Source organism: Parambassis ranga, chromosome 7 (assembly GCF_900634625.1).
Source record: "Parambassis ranga chromosome 7, fParRan2.1, whole genome shotgun sequence".
Lineage (NCBI taxonomy): Eukaryota > Metazoa > Chordata > Actinopteri > Ambassidae > Parambassis > Parambassis ranga.
In genome coordinates this window covers 12,506,012-12,530,290 of record NC_041028.1, presented here as the reverse complement: position 1 = coordinate 12,530,290, position 24,279 = coordinate 12,506,012, and the positions used below count along the sequence as shown (strand labels likewise).

Here is a 24,279-nt window from a genome sequence, read left to right as displayed (position 1 = left end):
TTTTTCTTAAACAACACATGGTTGGAATGTATATCACGACGGCTCGGGGCCAGATCACAGTGGGTGTAACATATGAACTCCCAAAGCAGAGATTGGAGGAGTCATATAAAAAAGCAACTACTTTATACTCATGTATCTTAAAGAAATGTAGCAATAAAATAAAATAAAATGTTCAATGGCTGCTGTACTCTCTGAATGCTTAAGGTAAGTACATATTTTTTGACATATCTTGATAAAAAAAGAGAATGAAACTTAAAGTAATTAAAATACTAGTAATTATCATATAAAAATCATTATTTGATTTGTCTATTATTAGGTTTATTAACATCAGTTTAATTAAAGTCTGAGCAATATAATACTCATTGTTAGCTGCAGCTACAAGTGTAAATTCAATCATTTGGAAGACTGCTATCAAATAAATATGAAGAGGAGAATACCATCGAAATAAGGTGTATCTATGTAAACCTGCTCAGGTTTAGTGATGTACAGATCAGTACAATCCTTGAAACTTCTATAAGTACCAGAATATATAAACTTTCAGGACCTGCTTGAGGAAGGATAAAATATCTTTAACACAGTTTGTAAAGTAAATGTCTGCATTGAAGTTAATGGCTGAATGCAATTGAAAAATGTACAGTATGGACTTAATACCTTTATCTCACAGTCTGACTACTGAAGGCTTTCTTTTGTTCTGAGTTTTTCTATAAGTCTGAATTCTGCAGATGCTGCAACCTGACCATGATGGAAGTGCATTGTGTCTGCAGCAGCTATAAAAGTTCAACTTCCTCATCATATGCACTGACTGCTGCTACTCTATACTGTAAATCTTTATGAACAGATGTATTGGAAAAATTGTGATAATTGGCATTTGAACAGAACACTAGAACACTATTTAAAATAAAAGTACTAAAGAAAAGCACAGATGGACCATTTATGTATTTTATTTAAATTTGACAGAACATATTATTGCTACACTCAATGCACACTGCTGATCTTCTCCAAGGAAACCACACACTTCATCTTCCCTGGCTGAGTGACAAGCATCAAAGGGAGTCACTTGATTATGCATGTGTGCAGAACTGGGGTGTGCTTTTGGGTAAATCTCTGGCAACACAACTATAGACAGAAATGTGCTTTTTTTCTTGTTGAACAGAGAGCAAACAAAACTCAGAGTTTCTGGACTTTTTCCTGAATATTGTTTAAAGAGAAAGAGAAAAATATTTTGCTGGTCCAGTTGGCAAGACTGCAGACATGTGTAGCGAATGTTCTGCCAATATTAATGTGGGTGTACAAGATATGGATTGCGTGTTGCTTCTCTGAGTGTATTTAGAGGAATCGGTTATGTGTGAGCCTTACCTATGACTCGTAGCTCAGCGTTGGTGAAGATTCGGCCATGCTTGTTCTCTGCCACACACTGGTACATGCCGATGTCAGCCAGATTCAAACTGCTGATTGTCAGCACTCCGTTATTCACCTGAACTCTGTCCTGCATAAGACACACAAGACACAAACATGCATTTAACATTAAATCTGGTGACGAAAGCTGCTGTGCTAACCCGCAAACCAAGAGATTTAAAGAAGATCTGAAGAAGCAGAAGAAGACACTGGCGTGGTTGGAAGCTTTTTGTGCCATTTCTGAGCAGAAGGATGGTGTATCCTTTAAAATTAAATTAGTTCCAACATTCATTATCTGTAGGTTTTTTTTAATGTAACAGACTGCACAAAACAGTGAAAATCCTCCTCCATCCATCCATCCATCATCAGGGTCACGGGGGGCTGGAGCCTATCCCAGCTAACCTTGGGTGAGAGGCGGGGTACACCCTGGACAGGTCACCAGTTCATTGTTGGGCAACACACAGACAAACAACCATTCACACTCACAAGCACACCTATGGGCATCTAAGAGTGACCAATTAACATAAGCACGTCTTTAGAGTGTGGGAGGAAGCCGGAGTACCCGGAGAGAACCCACGCAGGCACAGGGAGAACGTGCAAACTCCACACAGAAAGGTTCCAGTCAGAATCAACTGGGAACCTTCTTGCTGTAAGGGCAAAAGTGCTAACCACTGCATCACCATGCCACCCTGTTGAAAGGATGCAGCTCTTAAATTGAGACAGATATATTACCATTCCTTCAAGCATTTGGAGCATTGTCTTGATTCAGAGTCAGACCACACATGCAGAGTTGATTCAGTGTCAGTGACCCTACATTCTGTGGATATTTTCTTCTCATAGAGTTACATTTAATGCATTAAAAAAATGCATGTTTTGTCAAGGCAAGCTTATAAACAGTCCAATTGGTTCCATAGCAGCATCACATACAATGTTATAATATAAGAGTGCTGGACTAAAATCACTTTGTGGTTGCTAATTAGGTCTATATATGGACTTTTCTAAGTACTACAATGCCAAGTGTGTTCATTCTGATGAATGGCCTGATTTAATTCAAGCTTTAGCCACACTTTCTCCCTCCTTAGGGGGGTTGATAATTGAAACACTGTTAATTTTCTGTAGTCTTAATAGGCCCACAGTGAGTAGACGTAACCCCCCTCTGCCACACAGCAGTGAGACATTATCAAACAATGGCTGAAATCAATTCTCGGAGGAATTAAGACAGAAAGAAGCTACAGCAGCTGGCTGTTATGTACTCCACTAAGTATCACAGACTATTGTAGTGGTGAGGGAGGAAATAAATGATTTGTTTAAAAACAAATATGCTAGTTGAAGAGCCCCCAAAATTAGAAAGTACACATAAAAGGATTAAAAATTTCTTCTCTTCCTGGTGCTCCTTTGACCTTTCCTGCTCCCTTTTTATAGTTATATCAATTTGAGTGTGGCAGCACTCATTGTTCTTGCCCTTGATCTTTCCATTGAGTGTCGCTGGACCTTTTAATGTCACTGACAAAGTAGTCCAGAGGGTCCTGCATGCCCCCAGTCTGTCTGTCGTCTGGAATCATTACAGCACTGCCACTTGAAAAGACAAGTACTGTCCCTTAACATCAGTCAGTGACGCTGCTGAGGATCTTCAAATGGAGTTCTTTCTGAGGCCACTGTCACAAGATGGACACATGGCTGACCTGGCGCTAAAGCTGCAGCCAGAGGGGGGTCCTGGGTGTGGATGGATGCAGCAGTTTCCAAGTGGAACACAACAGTCCTTTGGGTTTTTTTTGGTTTTTTTTGCCAAGACTGGGCGCTTATATGTGTGTTCAAGGAAAAAGGAATAAAAAAGAGGGAGTGAGAGGGGGGGGGGGCAGAAAGAGAGGGGCCATAGTGACTTTGAATAGATGATAGATGGTCCTTTTTAGATTACACAGTGCAAGGGCCCAGGGGGATGAAAGAGATGAACGAGATCTGTGTAAGTGCATGGTTTGGTGCCACAGTGCACTATTCTGCCCTATTAAAAAACCTTCAGAGACTCTGTGGTGGCTCCATCCCCATCTCTTTAGCACAGGGGACTAATGGTGGCATTCGTCTGCTTAATCTACATCTTTAATTATGCTTATCTCCTTTCTGATACCAGTAGTGTATCAAGTTGAGCTTTGAGAAGGTAAATCATGGACACTGTTTGTATGTTTTGATCCTGAATGTATGCGGCAGGCACAGTAAACCAGGTAGCACATTTGGAGGTCGTATGTAGGAAAAAAAAACACCCTCACGTATGTAACTAAAAGGGGGGAGTTGGTGGTGTAGCGGAAAAATACAGCATAAGCATGAGTGGGTCCTTGTTTCGCCGGGGTGACATTTTGAAGTGACAGCCCTCCTCTGTGCCATTTAATTCCCTTGTAGGGTGCCCAAAATGAGGTGGAGAGAGACAGGGGAAAAAAAGCTTGAAAGAGAGGTTGTAAGAAAGAGAGAGAGAGCACCAAAGATGCTGAGATAGAGAGAGCAAAAGAAAGGGAGAAGAAGACTGATCCATTCTAATGAGGAATAACAAATGGCCCCCTTGGCCTCCCTCTCTTTCTCTCTCTCTCTCTACATTGCTGACCTTTGGGTTTGGAAATTGATTTACTGTTGCCGTGGTTGATGGTGGCATTTTGAAAATGGTAACACCCCACCTCATTAATATAGCCACATGTACAGAGAATATGTTACTTTGGCCACCTACCAAAGGATTTTTTACAGCGTTATTTACAAATCAATACTGGAGATGCACAGGTGGAGTGATATGAGTAAGGATGTGCGGACCAAGCGACATTTGTCTGCTAAAAATGACAATACCGGTAATTTAATTTACAAACAATGATGCCTGATATACAGATTATAATCTGTGACTACACATGCAGGGTATGTAGATTACTGCTCTAGCCGCTGTGCTATTCATCCACAGTCAATAAAAACTCTATGTTTGGAGAAAATAAAACCCACCTACCTTCTTTACAGATATGTCCAAATCCAACAACACTGACACACTCAGTGACTGAGATTCACTGGAGCCATTCTTTTTTTATGCAGAATGCGCAAACTATAGCAGCACAATAACACAAAACAAGGCAAATTGCCTAAATGGGAAATGCACTTTGGATGATAAGGCATTTTTTTCACCACCTCCAGAAAAAAAGGAGACTTAATGATAAAATTGAAAGCAGCAGATAGCAGAGACTGAGCGCTAAATTGTTGACAAAGTCCCAGGTTGATGACAGGCAGAAAATGGTATCACTTTGGCTTCTCTGCAAAACACATACAAACACCTCCGCCAGCACACACACACAAACACACACACACTTTTGATGCCAAATTTAGTCCCTAGAAATTACAGCCATTTCAAAGTGACATGTTCTTGCCAAGCACAAGCCTATGAGTTGAGCATTTTTTTTGCTCCAAGCAATAAACAGTAACAGTCCTTTAAACTCTGAATTTACTGTAATTTTCAAAATCAAGTTTCCTCTCACACACATAATTACACTAAACTGCTTTAACGGCTGTTGTCATTAAGAAAAAAAATACATTGCTAATAATAACAATAGAGTTTAAATAACAACACATACAATTCAAGTGCTGTCAAAACACATCTTCATAAGGCTTGGTGTGGATTAAAGGTTGAGAGGACTCAGGTTTCATAGCTCTAGATGTACAACGTACAAAAGATATGCATATGCATATGTCAAAGGAAATAGAGAGTAGAGTCTGCCTTAGCTGTGGGTTAAGGGGAAATTTCAAACTAAACTTTGCCAAGTCCTTTCCTTTCCTTTCCTTTCCAATTGTAGAAATGTTTGTTGTTTTTGTTTCACTGAAGTCAATTCAACCTCAGTTCAAATCAGATCCCTCACCTCCATGGGGTCCAGGGGCTCTCCGTTTTTCAGCCAGCGGTAGGAGGGCTTGGGCTTGGCGCTGGCTTTGCACTCCCACACCAGTGTGTCATCAATGGTCTTCTGAACATCCTGAGGCTTCTCAGTCAAGTGAGGTGCAGCTGTGAGGTAACAAGGCATGCACCGTAAATGAACACTTCACCACTACACACATGCCCTAGTATTAGAAGTAAGCGGCAGTTTTAGAATAAATCAATGACCCGACCAACTGGGCAATTAGTTCATTTAAGAAGCATCCAAGGGCACAAATCATAAATCCACTTCCAATTAACCTAAAGCTGACCTCTACTAAACTATATCAATAAAAACAACTGTATAAGGTTATCAATAGTACATGGTTTAGACCATTCCCTGTAAAACTGGTTTAAAGTGCAACAATAAGACAACCAACCACCAGTTTAAGGTTGTTATACTGGAGCAGATCTTTTACAAGAATCAGCTTTACTGACCATGCTACATTTCTTCTGGGGGATACAATAAAAAAAGTGCTGTTACTTTTCAGAAATGCAGTTATTAACACAGCTTACATTCGCTTTTTGTCACTTGAAACATCAGGAATACATTGATAAACCACCTTTATATTTATGATGGCGGTCTTACTGTCACATAAATGACTAGCACCTTATCTATCAAAACAATAGAAGAAGATTTATAGACCTTGTGAAGCACCCACATTAATACAAGATGCCCTGCCAGGGTCAAGGGGAATAGTGAGAAGATTGTTCCTCAGTCTGTCTGCTTACCTACCTGTGTTACTTACTGATAATGTAATAATAATAATTAGATTATTTTTTAGTATCCTGGTCACATTCAGAGTCAAGGGCATTTTAGCACATTTAAAGTATAGTCTCTCTTTAAATCCTCCACATGAGGCTTTAAAAAAGGCCACTGTGGTAGAAAAAGAACACTGACTAATGGGTCAGCAGTTGACCAAAATAAGTTGAACATAATATTGGGTTTGATAAAATATGTTTTTAAATTAGGTTTTAATGAAAGAATAAATAAATCGGTATAAAAAAAAACATGAACAGGAAATCACATACATAGGACAGTCAGACATAGCATAATACAGGGGATGATGTCATACAAGTCACTTCTATACAAAGTCAATGTGACTGTGTCTGAGTCCATTATCTACTTTCAAAAATCCCCTGGAAATACAGAAGGACAATTAAATAGGAAATCAAAGGAGAGATGTGCACCCCCTCATTGTTACTGTGCTCATACAACCCCATATTGATTCTCCTATTCTTCTATAGAGTTGATAGATGTCCCACAAGCTCCTGTCTATGGGAGTTTAAAATGAGATTACAGATTTTTATCACCTGGCAACCAGTCAGTCTGTGAGGCTTTGAGGTGAGACAGGACTTATATCTTACAGGGAGGGACATGACATCTATGCGGCACAGAGGACGTGCAGAGACCATGCGGCTTAGTACCAAGACAGAGGTGGAATTGACTTACTAAAAAATTATAGCATTTCCAAACATCATCATTCTGTTTCGTTTTGTTTGAAGCCTTTACATTGTCAGCATACAGCCTTGAGTTGTGATACAGCTTCAAGTAAAGACTGTTTAATCCACAGCCTATCTACAGGTACTTTGAGCATTTCATCTTACCCACAGGTGCTGCACAAAAAACAGCATTATCATATCAAAGGCATCCTCCTTTGCAGGAGAGAGAAAAAAAAACGGAATTTGATTTTAGTCAGCACATCCCTATAGCATTATCAATGCATAAACTGCAGAATAATGGAGAGAGAAACTATAAAAATCCTTCATCAAGGGTTGTTAAAAGCTTTCTCAGAATATGGGCCATAAGTCCAGTGTTGGTGAGATGGGGGAAAAAAGTGCTCTCTCCCAGGAAGGTGGTGTAAATCTACGTGCAATACAGCCCCGAGTTAGCCTCTGGCGCAATAAAAAGCTTGTCAGAAATGAACTATGGGTAATAGGTTAATTTATTACCACATTCCACTACATCATGCAGTTATATATGGACTCTAATAAAAGCTACAGATTGCATGACAACAAATAAAACTTTGAGTTCAACTTACACCAAAGTTACACTTTTTTTATTTGCAAGATTTTCAATCATGCTGTACCTCAGACGGGTTTTAAATAAGGATAGGAATCAATGGGTGGAAGATTTGGTGAAGTCTATAAATGTTTGTGGAAAGAAGACTGATAGATTGAAGGCAGAAGAGATTTTTTTTTCTACCTGAGACAAGAGCTGTGAAGGAAGGCGAGTTTTAGATGGTCTTACTCACCATAGAAAGACAGCTTTCCTTTGACAGAGTTTCTACCTCTGCTGTTTTCAGCCACACATTCATAGATGCCTGCATCCTCCTGCTGGAAGTAAGGGATCTCCAAAACTCCACTGGCTTTGTTTATGTCTACCTTTCTGCCAAAAGGGGCTCCATCCACCCTTCTCCAGTTGATAGTTGGCACTGGGCTAAAGGCACAAAGATAAAACACACAGCAAGGGCACGGCATGAAAATAAATCCTTAAGACTGAGGCTTTAGTTTCACAGAAAATGAATATACTTCATGGTGTCAGAGAATAAGGAGTAACACTGCTGGACCATGTCACTGTTTAATTAATCAGAGTGCATTTCTCTGTACAGCAAAAGGAGAAGTTACTTGATGTATTTATTACGTCAGAGGATATCCATACATTTCCATGTGGCTTGCACGGATACAGTAAACAACTAATGCACTGTAGTGATGATTGTGATGTAATAATGCACAGAGGGACGTACTTTCCAAGTGCAAAACATTCCAGTTTGACAGTTGAGCTCTTTGCAACAGGGACAACTTCAGGGAACTGCACTTCAATCTTTGGCTCATATTCGCCCATCACACCTGGTGTTAGGAAGAGAAACACGGTTAATGCCACAATATTAATTCCCATAAAATTCTAGCGAACAATCTAGGGAGTGGAAGAGGACTGGGGACACTATACAAAACTACTTTTTCCCCCAGTTCTGACTTTAATGCCCAAGAAGAATAGATTAGCTGTATTATGCAAATATGTGTCTTATTTGAATGCCACTATTGATAGAAAATGAATAAATTCTGCCTTTTTCAGTGAGTGATGTGATAAAAAATCAATGAGTATTCGGCTGATCTTTAGAATGGATTTACACTGAGCAGAGAGGAGAAAATCAAAGATGCGATCAGGCTTTCATACCATCAACCCGCAGGACTAGAGGAGTCGGTGGTCCCTGCACACTGGTTTTGGTGACCGTGTTGGTGACTACACACGTGTAGTTGCCCACATCAGAGGGTTCCACTTTGGCAATGTAGAGGTTGCCCGTCTTTTGGGACACAAACCGCCGTGTGTCTTGGATGACAAATGATGGGTACTCATTGAAGATCCAGGTGAAGGTGAGTTCTGTCAACAAAATCAAAGCGAATGATAATGATCAAAAATAACATAGTGTATTTATGCATCACCATCCCCATGTACAGATAATGTGATCCTCATCAGCAGTCTCATCACTTCAGTGTGAGTGGATGCCTTCAGGGATAAAGCAATTAGTGGATTGGACTGAGTGCCAGCCTTCCATGATTAAAAACACAATTTATAATTGAAGAGCAATTACTCTTACTCACTGTTGATAAATGCCATTAATATGGTAAAAGTTGTATAGGTCTGCTGTGTTGAAATGATGATGCTGAATGTATGATACTGGCTTTTCCTAGAAGCATACATTTATATCCTGAGCAGGAATACTGAAGTATTTTCTGTTCTGTTCTTAATTAACTTGAAGGTCAAGTCAAGGTCTTGAATTCAGGTCAACCATGGAAAAAGAGGAGATGATTGTTGAATGTCTAAACTGGGCCTTCAGTGTCTGAACTTCTGAACTGGGCTGTACAAGACTGAAACGTCTAGTGTCAAGCAAAGCGCTGAAGTGAAGCACCATCAATATGTGGGGATGTTAATAAATTGAAAAAACACTAAATATTTTGTGACTCAAGACACTATCAGTGTCTCTACATTATAAGTAAGTTTTTTATGATAATGGCATACAGTTCATTACAGCTAAGGTCTTATCAGCAAGATTTCTGAATAGGCTTTAGAACAGAAATGACACCAAAAAAGTGAAAGACTTCAGCACCGGACAGCTCCATCCATGCACCCGGGGATCGGCACACAACATACAATACATCTAAAATGTGACAACAATAAGTTTCTTTTATATGCATAGTCAGAACCTGGCCCTGACGCAAACGATATGCTTGACTGGTGTTTAAGTAGCTCTGTAACCTGCTTCTTTTTATGGTTTATGTTGGGAAACGTACTAAATACTATCAGCCAAACCATGATCTTTACCCAAACCTAACCTAACCCTATAAAGATGAAAACTATGTCAGAATAGCCATTACAGCAGCCCCCCATGTAAAAGCCTGGTGTTGGGTTACCCCACAACTTGTGTGAATAAACTTTGTCTTCTACATCGCCCAAACATCCGCATGGATCATTTGGTGGTCCATGTTAATGGACCTATTGTTTTTGCTTATGTATGAGGAATTGCCTATTAACATAAAACAAAGACATATGTGCCAGGGAGAAAACAAACTGTCCCTATACCACTATTTCATTTTAATTAAGCCCTGTTTTATTTCTACTTTATTTCTTGGGATGTATTACTGAACATGAATACATTTAAAGACATAGCAACAGTAATTGTGCATAAAAACAAATATCCTTTCTTTGTAGCAGCAGTGGTTCTCAAACTGTGGCTCCTGCATTTTTTAAAGAAAATAGTATAATGCCAAACAAAGCCAGTGTAATACATAGTGTTACTCAGTATAGTACAGCTAGACTTTTATTCATCATCCATGATAACAAGCTTCTGGGAAAGTCTCCCAGTACTATCAACCAAATGGAGTGCAGTCAGAGAGTCTTTGAACTAACAATCAGCAACATTATAAAAAGGAATGATGGTGTTTTGACATATTGACACAGGGATAGATTGCTCTGGACCATATTGCATCCCTGTCCCAAAAGCAATCTTGGCCGTTGGTTAAAAACTCGTCTAAGCGATGACTCTGCACAACAGTACAGGGAATAATTGAGACGCAAGTTGGACACTCATCTACTGACTCAGTATTCTTCACTTCTCCTCTTTAGTGGGCAAGAGGATGTGTGGGCTTTGACATATTACTGCAAACCTTGCAAATCACAAAGTGACACAGAATCTCAGGAACTTGTGCTTATTTCATTCATCCTGCCCCGGTCGTCTGCCCTCTCTGCTTTAACACCCCTCCACTCACCTGCTCCCTTTGCTCATTAGACCTCAGGTCCACAAGTTACACCCTGCCAGATTGTGTCGCAACTTCGTGCCAGGACGTTCCAGCATCCGTCTGTTATATTCTGAGGGTTTTATAATCATGCCTGATAACCTGCTCTTTCTCTTTTTATTTCTCAACCTGGGTTCTCTAACTCTGACACTTTGTATTTAAGTGAACTTTTGCGCACTGAACTTTTGGATCTTTACGTCTGAAATGAGACAGCTGACTGGACAACGTGACCTTGTGCTCAGCCCATGAACACAACATGAGGCTGGAACTGACAAGCTGTGTTTTGGCATAAAAGAGAAATCTTTTTTTTGCAGAGCCAGATAAATACCACTCAGGCTTAGATATTATTCAAACATGCTACTGCACTACACTGTACAGTGCTCAAATATAGTCTGAGTATTCAGCAGCTAAATTTACTATAATACCAACTGTCTCTAAGTTAAATGAAGCACCAGCAGGAGACAGACAGTTAGGCTACAGACAGTAGTATTGATTGCAGCATATGACACACGTGGTAATTAGTGAGTATTAAATATGCTGATGGATGTCTGAATGTAATTCAGCATAAATACTTTTCAGTATTTATGCTAAACTGAGCTAATCATCTCTGCCTCACTGAGGCTTATTTATATAAAAAATATAAGAAAAATGCTAAACTAATCCTTCTATGACTACCATTAGCACTTTTAGATGCATAATGAGAAAGTTAGAGCTTCAATGAGTCTCTCGAGATTACTCCTGCCATAAACTCCATCCGTGCCCCGGTGACTTATAAACCACCACTTCCTGGCTTGAAACATAGACCCACAAAGGCAACAGCTGTAATATCCTCCTCCCTCCTAAATAATATATTGTCACTCTCATCCTGACATGCTGATGTATATTTAATGTTTGTTTTTGAAACAGTATCTTCCAAGAGGTGCAGGGCATGACAAACTGGAACAATAACAAATAAGAGGTTACTAATTGATTAGTTAAAGATTCATAGTGAGAAAACAGGAAGCAGGAAGTAGGAAGTGGAAAGCACCGATGGCTGTATTTGATCATTTTGGCTTGAGAGCATTCTGCGGATGGGCAGTAATGGAATAATGCAATCATGAGTGACAGTGAGTGACAGATTTTCATTGTGGTTCCATTTAGCCCCTGTATAATGAACAGGCAACATCAATTCCTCCTTAATGATCTGAGAGGAGGGAAGAGAAATGGAACATGACAGGCCAAGGACATACTGAATTGAGAGCCTGTCTTTGTGTATTCTATCAAAGCAAAGAATATGCACAACTAGTTTCAAAGTTTGTGCTTATGTGTCTGTTTCCTTGGCAGTAAGAGCCATTAACCAAGGCTTCTTATTTGTATTGGTAACACAAGTTCACTCTACGAAATGGCTTAGGTCACGCATTGGTAAAAATCCCTGCAAGCTATGTGTGCTGTTAGCGAACAGCCTCTGTTTTAGGGTAGATGCACTGGATAGAGAAAACAAGTGATTTCAGCCTTGAGTAAATCTGAAAGGCACATTTCCATTAGTGAAAGGAGGTCAGATGCATTAAGTCCTCGACCAACCACAGTCATTCAGACCATCTTAAAGCAGAAAGATGACGCAGAATAATACAGTACAGGGCTGTGAGAGACCTCTGTTTTTGGTCATCATGTGATGGCTGCTACAAGCTGCCTTACAGTTTTAGAGCATCTTTGCTACAGTAGATTACCTTCCTGTAGTGGATTTGAAGCATTTGAGGTATCATAATAACATGATATAATCTTGTATGGGACACTGAGATCCTTCATAGGGGGAGATGATCCTTGTCTAAGGCTCTATTGTGTCCTGTCACTCTTTAAAGGGACATGCTTCTCACCTTTTCTACACTTTTTAACACTTCTGTGTTTCAAATGAACAATGCATTGCTAAAAGGAGGGCAGAGCGCACTATTATTTGTCTTCCGTCAAATTATATAATAACAATAATTATATATCCACAGTTTCATAAGGACAACAGAATGTGACTGTAAATTGTGTGGGTGTGTGTGGAATGTGCAAACATGTTATTGAATCTTGACAGGATATATAATCACAAACAGATACTGGTCAGACTAGCCCCTTTACAAATATGTTATGAAACCGGAGATTATTCACGCTACGGCGCATCTTTACATCCTCGACATCTCCATCAAAATGCATGATCTCAATAATTGGATTATTTGCAACCGCCAAGTGCTCCCCCGGATCTCTAGAGAACTATGAACCTGCACAAAAAGATGGAAATAAAAGCAGCCTGGACATCACTGGTCAAAAGGAGGCGCTGCATGTGTTTATTTAATATAAGAAAAACAGCAGGGGAAGCGAACTGACCCAGTTTGAATGAATTTGGCCAAAAATAGCAATTACTCCCAATTCATCCAAATAAAAGGCTGGCTGGCAGCAAGTCTGAGAGCACTGATAATAAATATTAAATATTAGAGATACCTGCATTTCACATTATTGCAGCAGACGTCCGGCATTAAATTGGATGAAGCTTATTTCATTCATGACCAGTTCAGAACATTTATTAGAAAACCTGATCTGCTCCTTGACCTGTCAAATCACAAGGCATATTTTGACAGTATATGGAGATGTTGAGGATTTTTAGAGGATTTATTTGAATAATAATATATGTATAAATATATAAATCCGATATATAGATCCTTTAGAGTCTTCATTCCACAACACCTGCTCCTTCATGCCCAAAGCTTTGAATATTCATTGTTGGTTTCCGTTATTCAGGCTGTACAGCCCAAAAAAACAGAAAAGTGCTGTCATCAGTTCAATACTGTATTCTTGATTGAGAAGGATGTCTTTTTTTAGCTGTTAACAGCATGTTGAGCTACCCTCAGTTAAGCTGCTCCAGTTCACTTGTTTTGATTCCTCTGTTTGTTTGTGAGTAGATATTTTTATAGTCTTTATTAGCTTCTCAAGGCTGCCTCACACCTTCTAGACCCTGTGACCAGACTAGCTCACAATGTCCTTTAAAGACTCTTTATATAAATTGTCTTTGATAACAGACTGCACACTACAACAGTTAAAATTATAACAAATAGTTTTTTGTTCTGAAGATAATTCATGTTCATGAAAACACAAGTATGAGAAAGTCCAAAGGTAGTTTGGAGTTTGTCTAAAAATGAGTATATCTAGGGAACAATTGAATATGTATTATTGATGAGAAATTCTGAATAGGACTATTTCCCAGAAGAACAAAACATCAAAACCTCGATCCATATCTCCAATGATTTAGTCATCTATTTAGCCAAACTCACTGCAGAATGAATCTTGGTAAATATCTGCGAAGCCCGATGTTATCAAATATGCAAGAGTGCAGTCGCAGGCAGTCGCAGTTGTTGAACAAAGCGCAACATCAGAAGCCGGGGGAATCTCCTGAACGTAATGAAAATGAGTTCATAAAGAACAAGCTTACATTTTTAATCCTAATTTATATGCAACGGTGTCCTGAAATGGTCTGAGAGCTGAGTGAGACTAGAGGAACAACAGAGGAAAAAGTATCCAGAGACCCCTGAGGATTTAACTGTCAAAGGGAAAAATAATACATCTCAGCAACCACAATACATTAGGCTGCAAAACTTAAACAAATAAAAGAAGCTTAAGGTCTAACAAAACAAATGCAAGAATATGATGACTCTTGTGATGACCTCTGTAATACTGTTGCCCACAAAATTAAAATATTTTCTCATGAAATCATTGCGACAATGGAATTTATTCTCTTCCAAACGTATCGCAGTGGAAATTCAAATAGAAAGAATAAAAAGAGGGATTTGTACTAAGAACATTCATTTTCACACAGTTAGTTCTCACATGTTAGAAATGCAATGCTATTATAAATGGTAAAAAGCACTTTTCTAACTTAGAAGGTGTACTCGAAGCACTTGAAAATGTTCCTTGTGTACACACTTCAGAGTTGCTAACTGTCACGAGGTCTTTCAGTAACTTTAATCAGAGGTTGTTTGACTACCTACAGAGAATATGTAAAGTTTGAACACTGAGTGAAAAGTCAGAAATAAAATGATTTCTACTGTGCCTTGGTAAAATATGCTTTATGTCATTCAATTAGTTTTACATTTGCAGGGCATATAGTCTAAAGAAGTTTACAAAATTAATTAGGTGGTTTGAATAGATGCAATAAGCAGCAGTGGATATTGTCACTTGTAGAGCTATGGCCAACTTCTCCTACAAAAAGAGATGAAATATTACACTTACATCTATGGCCTAACAGTGCGCAAGCAGCAGAAGTAACATGACCTCCTTAAATTAAACTCAATCTCCATTGATTTATGCATGAATTTAAGGAATACATGAGTCATAAGTGACTCATTTAACAACATCCATATATTTCCAGATGAATAAATGAGTAGCTGTTTACTGTATGTCTCCTTTTTCTAATTGTACATGTCACTCAGACAGGAGGCAATTCCTATGTTGAAAAGTAGGATTACCTCCTCTTCTTCAAAGAAAACACAGAGTTTTGCTGGACTGAAGTCATCTTAAAAATGGAATAAATAAAATATTGAAATGTAATTTTCTGTGCCTAAGATGCTTCAAAAATATTTGTGGACACAGTCACGACACTGCTACCACAGCCTAACACTTCAGACAATGCTGCTGTTTGTGTGTGCTGGCATGTGGACACTTTGCACCAGGGGATATGTCTTTAAAACAAAAAAAAAGCCATTACACTGCAAGGCTGCCAGACGTAAGCATATGGCTCATTGTTCCAGCTCTACTTGTCAACGCAAGGTGAGATGTCTCATTAAAACGTACACCGAACAAAGCACTACAAATGTAGGCCTGCTTTTGGGTTTCAAAGTAACAGTGTGATCCAACAAAAAAAAAGAGAAAACACACCTCGTCTTACTCATCTCTCAGCAGTGGAGCAGTATGCTTTCACACAGTAACATAACACCAATGTGTGAGCTAAAGTTCACCCAAAATGATTCCCGACAACAGTGTGCTAACAACTATAAGCAGACATTCTACCTGTTTTTTAAGCTGCTAACATTTTTTTTACCTGCCTAATTTTAAGTTCAGTCCCTTACATGCTCATACTCAAAGAAACTGTATGTGTCCAAATTTTTGCTTCCAAGAACAATGTCTGCATCTGAGCTTAATCAGAGCAGGTAAGCACACAGGTGTATTGACAGTGCAGACAGTTGCTGCTCATTCTACCTGTCTGTACTACTTTCCATTTTTTTCATTGATATGTAGATGTGTCTCAATTCATGTGGTGCCAAAGCAACACCCTTTTCAGGGGTGAGAACACACCTGAATCCCCATGTTCTGTCTAAAAGGACAATGTCCTTATAAACAGACCCCAGTTTGTAAAAAATGCCAGTTTGCTTGCAGTCATTCATGAAGAAATTGGTACACTTCCACCAAGAGTTATTAAATGTTTAAAATGATTCAACACTACTAACCCAACACAGCAGAAATACCAGACAAGTTTTAAGAAAACACAATTGAGTCAATACATTTTTTAGTCCACACTGAGTGATTAACTTGGTGTAAGCTGGAAAATATTTACAGAAAGACATCAGTTGGATAATGGCTGGAAGCTCCACTCGCCCCCTGCTGTGTGCAGTCAGTTACAGTACATTCAAATTCTCTAAAAGTGGAAAATTTGATTGAGGCATGATGGCAAAAAGCCCATCTTAAGGCCCCTGTGTAGGAGTTAATAGCAGTGGATGCTGACTCCCATTGATAATGTCATGGATGCGAAGGGATGATGCGCAGCAAACAAAGCACCTTCAGAGAAAAGCTCTATTACTCAGCCTGGCAGGAGCCCAGCCACAGACAACCTCTACAGTCTGCATGCCAAACTTTTTCCTCGCCCCCATTGAAAATCAGGCTGACAGGCCAGAGTGTCCCAAAGTAGAAATGACTCACTCCACTGACTTCGACAACATGGAGACACAGCGAGGACATGTGAGCAAGAGAGCACAAACATGACAAGAACAGGAAAAAACTTCACAACAGATCATCTTACCTCCAGAGTGGGGGGGCGGGCCACACAGTAACACCACTCCTTGGCCTTCACGAACCCTCACTGGACTTCTTCTCTGGGTCTTAAAATTCTCCAAGTCTGTTTACCACAACACAAAAGCAATAAAGCAAAAATAATCATTTTCTTTCTTCTCAAAAACCATAAAAACAACGGACACAAACAACAAGGCTTGTTTACAGAGATAAACAAAATACATTACAAGTCATATCTGTGGCTTCTCAATAATTTCATCCGGACCACGCCAGTGTTTAGCAGTGCAGTATAACTTTTGCACATTTGTCCTGAACCAGTGGTGATAATGTTTGCATAAATGCAGACATTGTGCAGTAAAGTCCTAAACACTTCTGACTGCAGCAGAAAGCAATTCCTCAAGTATAAGTCACACATGAGTGAATTTAATTGGAACGGCGTATTGTTATCACTTTCTGTGTTTTCTTCCACTGCACACAGACCTGCAACAATTAAATGACTAAGACTGAAACATCATTTGTATGGAGACCGATTGCTTGTTGACAACCTGCTGAGAGAAAGCAAATAAAGACAGCAATCCTTAAACACTCTGCCGTTCCTTGCCTGCTGCGGCTCTTGGAGATATCGCAGACAGCACAGCCAAATATGCGGCTGCCATATAATGACATAATCAAGGCTGAATTCAAAAACAGGGAGAAAGAATGCAAAAGTGACACCTCCTGTGTGTGAGCACAGCAGGGTGAGCTTCTGCATAATGAATACTGTACGTGATCTTTGCAGACCTTGTGAGCAATGGAAAATTGTATCCAGCAGAACAATATTATAATATCACAACTAAAAGCAGCTTCTTCCTGGTTTTTGTTAAAAAAATGATTCAGTGAAAAGCTCCTGTCTGCCTTTATTTCTGTTTGCACTTTGTGTTGACAGGCAGATTGTGTCAATGCATAAACAGCTGTAAACCTATGGCTGAGCCACGGGGTAAAGTCTACACAATGCATAAATACACATATTTAAGAACCTTCGGGTCCAGTAAGACATTTCACTTTTTCATAATCATATAGTAATAGCCTAGACTCCCCGGTCCTGGTGATCAGGTGATGTGTAGTTTGAGCCACACACCTACGGTCCACCAGACAACATGTGACTTGGTGAACTTGGTAGGGGGTTCTGGAAGCAGAATAAAATTGGCCTTTTAGAACAATGTTGATTGATGAGCTACTCTTGAGATCTGCCAAGTGGTGCTGATGCACATGAACAAAGGGCGCTGTGACGCACTTCATCCTCTGCTAACGATGCTATTACTCCACTGCTAAGGATATTATTTCTCCACTACTTCATAAAAGAGCAAACATGCTATATTAACGTTAAGTTTCATGAAAAAAATGTTTCCATAGAAACTTTGAATATACTGAGACAACGCCATCAGCATGCTCCATGCATGGATAAATGTACCACGTCATCACCTACCTCAACATACTGTATTAGCTTTTGTATTAGTGTACATAGTAACCAACAATATGATAATATATGAAAGTGTAGCGGCTCTGACAGGGCATTTATCTGCTGAGCTGGGCAGTGCTTCTTACCGCATTTGTAACAACTGCTAATGGCTTGATTTAGCAAGTTTAAGTTTATATTACTGTTCAAGATAAGAAATAAGATGCTCTGTGCATTAGAATGATTTTAGGCTGAATGCTTTGCTCATTCTTGGACAGTTTTCTGAGTGGTGTGTTTCATCTTAAACAGAAAATTAGAATTATATATTAAAGAGAACTTGCCTGTACCTCTGTTATTTGAATGACTTTAGGTATAGCTACCTGCAGCCCTGCATTGGAAAGGACAGGTCCTATTTATTCCTGATTAAAAAAGCTACACAGGGCAGTACTTTTCTGGGGAATAGCATTTTCTAATACCGTGTTATTAAAGGTAAACTCCTTCATTTGGGACATTTCCTACATGTTTTATATTGTAACATAAAAATATGTATGTTACATTTGCATTAGTGTGACAAATATCTTGCAAATTTAACCACAATTTCATTTACTATTATTCATCATATAGATGAAAAAAAGCATTCACTGTGTATTCCACTTCATCTCTTCTTCATCACTTTGTGAGACATGTGCGACATGTGTATGTATGTGTGCCGTTTCTGCAGCTGTGTTTGACAAAGGTACAGTTCTGAAAGAAACATGTTACCATAGTTACATTGCCCTTATTCTCATTAAGCACCGTGGACAACATACAGGACCAGAACACATTTCGAGATCACACACATTCGAAATTATCAGAGTTTCTCAACTCAGGGGCTCAGACTGAGACTGAGGCTCTCCTGATCAATATTCCTTTGGTGTATAGTGGGGCGTAAATGAGCTAGACATCACACTAAAAGCCAACAATGCCTGACAAGCCAAGCTGTTCGGCACCACGTGGATCATCTTATCAAGCCTATCACAGTCCTGCACCTCTATGTGCTTCTCTATGGCAGGGTTCAGGCTATTTTGAGTGCTTTCAGATCCATGAAATTGGATGTGAATTTGCATTTTTTGGGCTAGCTCCTCCAATGTGACCCATTGTAATGAAAAAGAGGCAATTGCAGAGAAAAAAAATGAAGCTATTCTGTTGGAATATGAGCTGGAGGACAATCTGTGATGTGGTTACACTTGTCACTTAACCAGTGGACAAAAGACAAAGCGTTTCCAAAGGTGTCTGAGTTCTCTAGCCAACTCCTCTCCATGAAGCTTTTGGCATAAATTTGGTAGAACATAGTGATTATTGTTAGATGCATGTTGGATATTAAGACTTGTCACACATTGATACGAAATTATTCTTACCATCTAGCTTCCAGCTGTATACAAAGCCAAGTGCTGGACATTGTAACTATGAAGGTAAACTATATAAATGAATAATTACTCTGTCCATCAGTGTCTCTCACTCCTGTATTTGTGTCTTTGTTCTCCCTGCCTTCCCTTCTCTGTTCTCAGAGAAACGTGAATCTCTAACAGTGAGTGACACATGACATTTGTGGAGTGATAAACATCAAAGGAGCATTCTTACAGAGAGCTGATGCTGGCGTCTCTTGACAATTACAAGTGCTGCATTCACAAAATACCCACTGCTCTGCTCTGAGATTCAGATTGAGCTCATGGCACCAAAGTGCTGGCTGAAACACTGCTGTCCATTTTCCAGGCTTAATTTCTAAAATATCATACAATGTAAATATACACAAAAGGCAGTAGGTCAGTGACAAAAGAAGAACTATTATTTGCACTTACAGGACCAAATTAAACAGAAATCATAGACTCCAATATACCTGAGAGTCACATCCAGCATTGCTATCATAAATACAGTTATTTCACCCTTCATTAAACACTGTGTTACACTGGCGGCTCTCTAAGCAGCACAGAATCTAAGCTCCTCTGTGCTCCTTCATCAGGACACGCATCCAGATGACTTTGCCACTATTGCAAGCCTGGCGATCTGTTGTATAATGTTGCTTCTTGCATCAGTGTAAATCCTTTCCCTTTAAAAAAAAAATCCCTGGGGGATTAGGAAACTCAATCTGGCTCGATAACCAACTAGATTATTCCTTCCAGCACTCCCTGCAGGCGTGTAGAACCTTTTAAACATGTAAGTGTGTATTGTCAACAGGATGGGGAACATTTATACTTTTAGAGGTTTAAGCCCGTACCAGATGGTAACAGAGAGTGTCTTTTATAGGATTAAATAAAATATAGGCTACCTTAATTCTTATAATTCACATTCGTGTAATTCAAATGTGATGATTTGGGAGGCTCATTAGACGGTGCAGATCTAACGCTCTGATTTCATTCACCATCAGCAAGGACTTGAGTGAATACACAGGCAATTATAGATTAGAAGAGGATAAAAAGGAAGGTGTAATAATGTTTTTATGTCTGTAATAATGGTTCTACATTTGTAGTGCCTAAAAGGACAGCTTTTAGGCCACCAGGCCTGACAAGATCCTCGTATTCTCTTTTATGAACAGCCTTCACCTTGGTCTCTGTCTTACAGAGTTATTACATGACCAAGAAATGTGCAAGCCCCTCAGTGCTTGAAAAAAGCATATTGAGCTACTCTGAGTCAGAGTCTGTTACAAATGACATGATACCGACTCTCATAACAGACTGCTCCTCTGTGAATTATACCCTTGACCTGAGACCCGCTCAATCATACGGCACACTTAATTAAGTTAAACCAAGAGCAATAAATAAGATGTATGACACATCAGCACTGATGCTTGTTCTCGCCTGCTGACAAAAGCAGCAGGTCTCAGGTCAGGCCCAGGCAATGGATCAGACCAATCACAATGACATATAGTGCCGATCAATCCTGGAAAATTGATAGGAAATGGGAATATGATCAACAGCCCACTGGCATCTCGGGACAGAGATTTGCTCTATATGCTGAAGATTTAATGCTGCTCTGTGACAAAAAGCACCAAATAGTGGTGAGATGGATATCTCGGACGCTGTCCTGCCAAGGATCATCTCTGCGTCTGCTATGGCAGAGAAACAGACATCAGAATTCAATCTAGCTGCACCATCTGTTCACAGATATCAGGGCTGTCATTTGATATGGGCTGCCCATCAAGAGTGGAGGCCTCAAGTTCACCTTGCCATCAGAGTTGCCTTAGATTCTGGTCCTTTAAAATGTGATGGATGACGGCTGTAAAGCATCAACTATATGGGATCTGCCAAAGCCCACCACACAATCACACAGTCTTCATCACAGCGGGTGTGAGAAATTAAGACTCACCAAGCACTGAGTAAACATTAGGGTGCATCAAAGTTTAACAATAAGAATGTAGCATGACACAAACATGGCCAGTAAATTTAGATTTTTATCATTAATAACAATACAATATCCGCCTGCTGCAAGGGTCCTGTGTTGCTGGTTGTTTTTTTCATAAAAGAAGATCAGTTCTGACAACAAACAATTTCCAAAGAACCCTACTGGGTCAATACACTTTCAGCAAAATACAATACCTGATGATCAATGAGACTTTTAAGGAAGAGCGAATAAGCAGACCTCACAAAGTAAAGTTCAATTGACATGAACTAAAGTAAAATGATAAACCTGACAAGGTCATATTTTTTTTTCTTATAGCTACAGTGCAGAACTTTTGTCACCCTCTTCTGACAGTGAGAAGGATTACACAAACTGCCTGTGGGATCAGAGCTAAGCTAGCCTGGCTTGGAACTTTCAGAGAAAGGTGTTGTAACTCCACTTTGATTGTGTGCCTGGGTTTGTTTCTTTTCATAATCCAAGAAAGATGACAGCAGTGAGGGACACTAGCTAGCTCACTAACACAGATTACCATTAATGTGAATTCTGCTCATCAGAAGCTCCCCTTCCACCACCACCACAAAAAAAACATGATCACTGTGCCAGATATAAGGTTAAAACATCAGAAATTAAATTCATCTCTACTGGGGACATACAGAGAGATATCATTTCTCAAGAGAGCTCAGCAAAGAGTGAACTCTAATCTGGCTCACCTTGACCATGACAGATCTTTACTTGTAAAAATGTTGATGCAACCGCTGATGACTAAAATATTATTTGAACTTACATGCAACATGGAGACTGGCCTCTCTGCTGACGATGGTTCCAAAAGAGTTTGACGCCAGGCACTGATAGATGCCAACATCTTCCTCTTTATTCAAATGGCTAATGTGTAGGTTTCCTCCCATGAGTGAGAAACGTGACCCCGGTCTGGGCAGGATGAAAGAGTCATTTAGCTTCCACCTGTGAATCCAAGCACACGGCACACAATAAGTTCAAACTCGGCAAACCTTTTTGTCCTGCATTTTGTGTCTTGTAAGAAATCTGGATACAGTTTAATAATTGGATAATGTTGATAAAAAAACAGTCAGACTGTCAATTCATATAAAACAGTATTAAGTAGTAAAGAACATCAGAGTCTGTTAGGATGAAATCTTGATGTTACCCTTCAATCAAACTAAACCTCTTGTTTTGAGTAATATAGGAGCCCAGCAAGTGCGTGTGTGTGTGTGTGTTAAAGACCAGGACTAACACGATGCAATTGCCAGCAATATACTTTTAACTGCACAAGATCTCTTGATGACTTGATTTGACCTCTTGTTCTCTTTAGATGATTAAGGCTCATGTCAGAAACCTGCAGAGATAAAGATGTAGCTGCTGCTCATGCTTCAGTCTCTATTAACTCTAAAGGTTCTACAGCTTACCCACATTTTCCCAATATATTCATTTTTTTCTGATTAGACATACTGTATCTATTCAGAAAAACAGGACACAACAACAGTGAACCAATAATACTGTCATTGTTAAAGCAAGTCAAAGAGATAGAAATAGGAGTAAACACCAACAAGAGAAGTGTCGATCTGGAATCGCTGTTTTATTGATAAAAGAAGGCAGATTTTGGTGGAATTGTAGCTCCTCTGTCGTGATGAGATTTTCGCAGTCCTTCAGAACAAGGAAGCTTGAGGTTTCTATTTCTGACATTCTTGCTCCTTTCTTTCAGCAGGAAGGATTTAGACAAAGAGAGTGGGAGGCAGGGCTGAGGAACAGAGGGAATGGGGGGCCATATGCAGCAGAGCGGTGCTCAACAGCAGATTGGCTGATTAGATTGATTTAGTGATTTCGGGTTGCAGCTGGAGCTGGTCCAAGAGCACCAGATGAGACAAATCAAGGGGCCACAGTGACAACTTGGAGGAGGGGGGAGAGGGGTTGTGTCGTGATTGTTGGGTAGTCTTAGACAAATTAATTTGTCCTTGGTTCTCCTGAAATAGACCTGCCTGCGTTTGCAGCAGTGACAAGCTAGTCGGCATATGGCGCAATGGTGCTGAACCTCACAAGGACCTGAAAGCTTTTTTTTTGTTTTTATAAATTGTTCAAAATTGTGGCGACTGCACTGTTACTATGTGTCCATGTAATTATTAAAGGTATGATATCCTAACAGCTTGTCATCAACCTGAAAATCACTTCTTAATGTAGGATATCAACTGCCACAGTTGGTGGCACTTGCTGTAATTAAAGAGCTAATTAAAAGCAAATTTGATTTCATATGATGGAGCCGGGCGTGCTCTCAGAACTTGAACTCGGAAGGGCAGAACAATTGGCAAATGTGAACCCATAAATTGGATTTTAAAAAAAATAGGACCATCCAGACAGTGAAAAAGTGACCGATTTAGTATTCCACCCAATCCAAGTGATACCATCTTGTACATTCATTTCAATTTGTGTCCATTAGACATAACACCAAGGATCTTCAAGCTACATTAGCAGCTGCATATGCTTATGAGGGATCGTTTCAACCTATTACACATTAAATGCTTGGTTTTGCGATTTGCATTTAATTACACTGACAGAAGTACAACTGCTACGTAGCCCCATTTTGATGGATTATGAATTAATAGCTCATGCGCTTGATGCACTTTAAACAAATCATTGTTTTCTCATTTATTTTAATTTGTCAACATTTCAGCGGGGAAAGGAAGCCGGCATCAATTAGTTTCTAACAGACTTGCTGGGGGACCACAGAGAGCCGGTCAGCATACTGAAGCAGCGCCTCGGTCCATGTTGTATCATGCTTATCATGATGACCCCCAAATCAGATGCTGTGTGGAAATAGCATCTGCCACCTCAT

The 24,279-nt window shown here is 39.6% G+C and overlaps 1 protein-coding gene across 8 annotated transcripts in view; it reads right to left on the bottom strand.

Moving 5' to 3' along the window:
* The window catches only part of cntn3a.1 (contactin 3a, tandem duplicate 1), a 65,032-nt gene that overhangs the window by 20,549 nt on the left and 20,204 nt on the right, over nt 1-24,279 (bottom strand). For all 8 annotated transcript variants that reach the window (XR_003670983.1, XR_003670987.1, XR_003670986.1 and 5 more), the window contains exons 4-10: nt 22,222-22,397; nt 16,638-16,733; nt 8,496-8,699; nt 8,065-8,167; nt 7,573-7,757; nt 5,268-5,407; nt 1,357-1,486 (exon numbers count right to left, since the gene is read on the bottom strand). Coding sequence is in view for 3 of the 8 variants with exons in the window: in XM_028410168.1 (XP_028265969.1) it covers nt 1,357-1,486; nt 5,268-5,407; nt 7,573-7,757; nt 8,065-8,167; nt 8,496-8,699; nt 16,638-16,733; nt 22,222-22,397 (1,034 nt within the window). In the remaining 5 variants the exon portion in view is untranslated. The remainder of the gene's footprint in view (nt 1-1,356; nt 1,487-5,267; nt 5,408-7,572; nt 7,758-8,064; nt 8,168-8,495; nt 8,700-16,637; nt 16,734-22,221; nt 22,398-24,279) is intronic.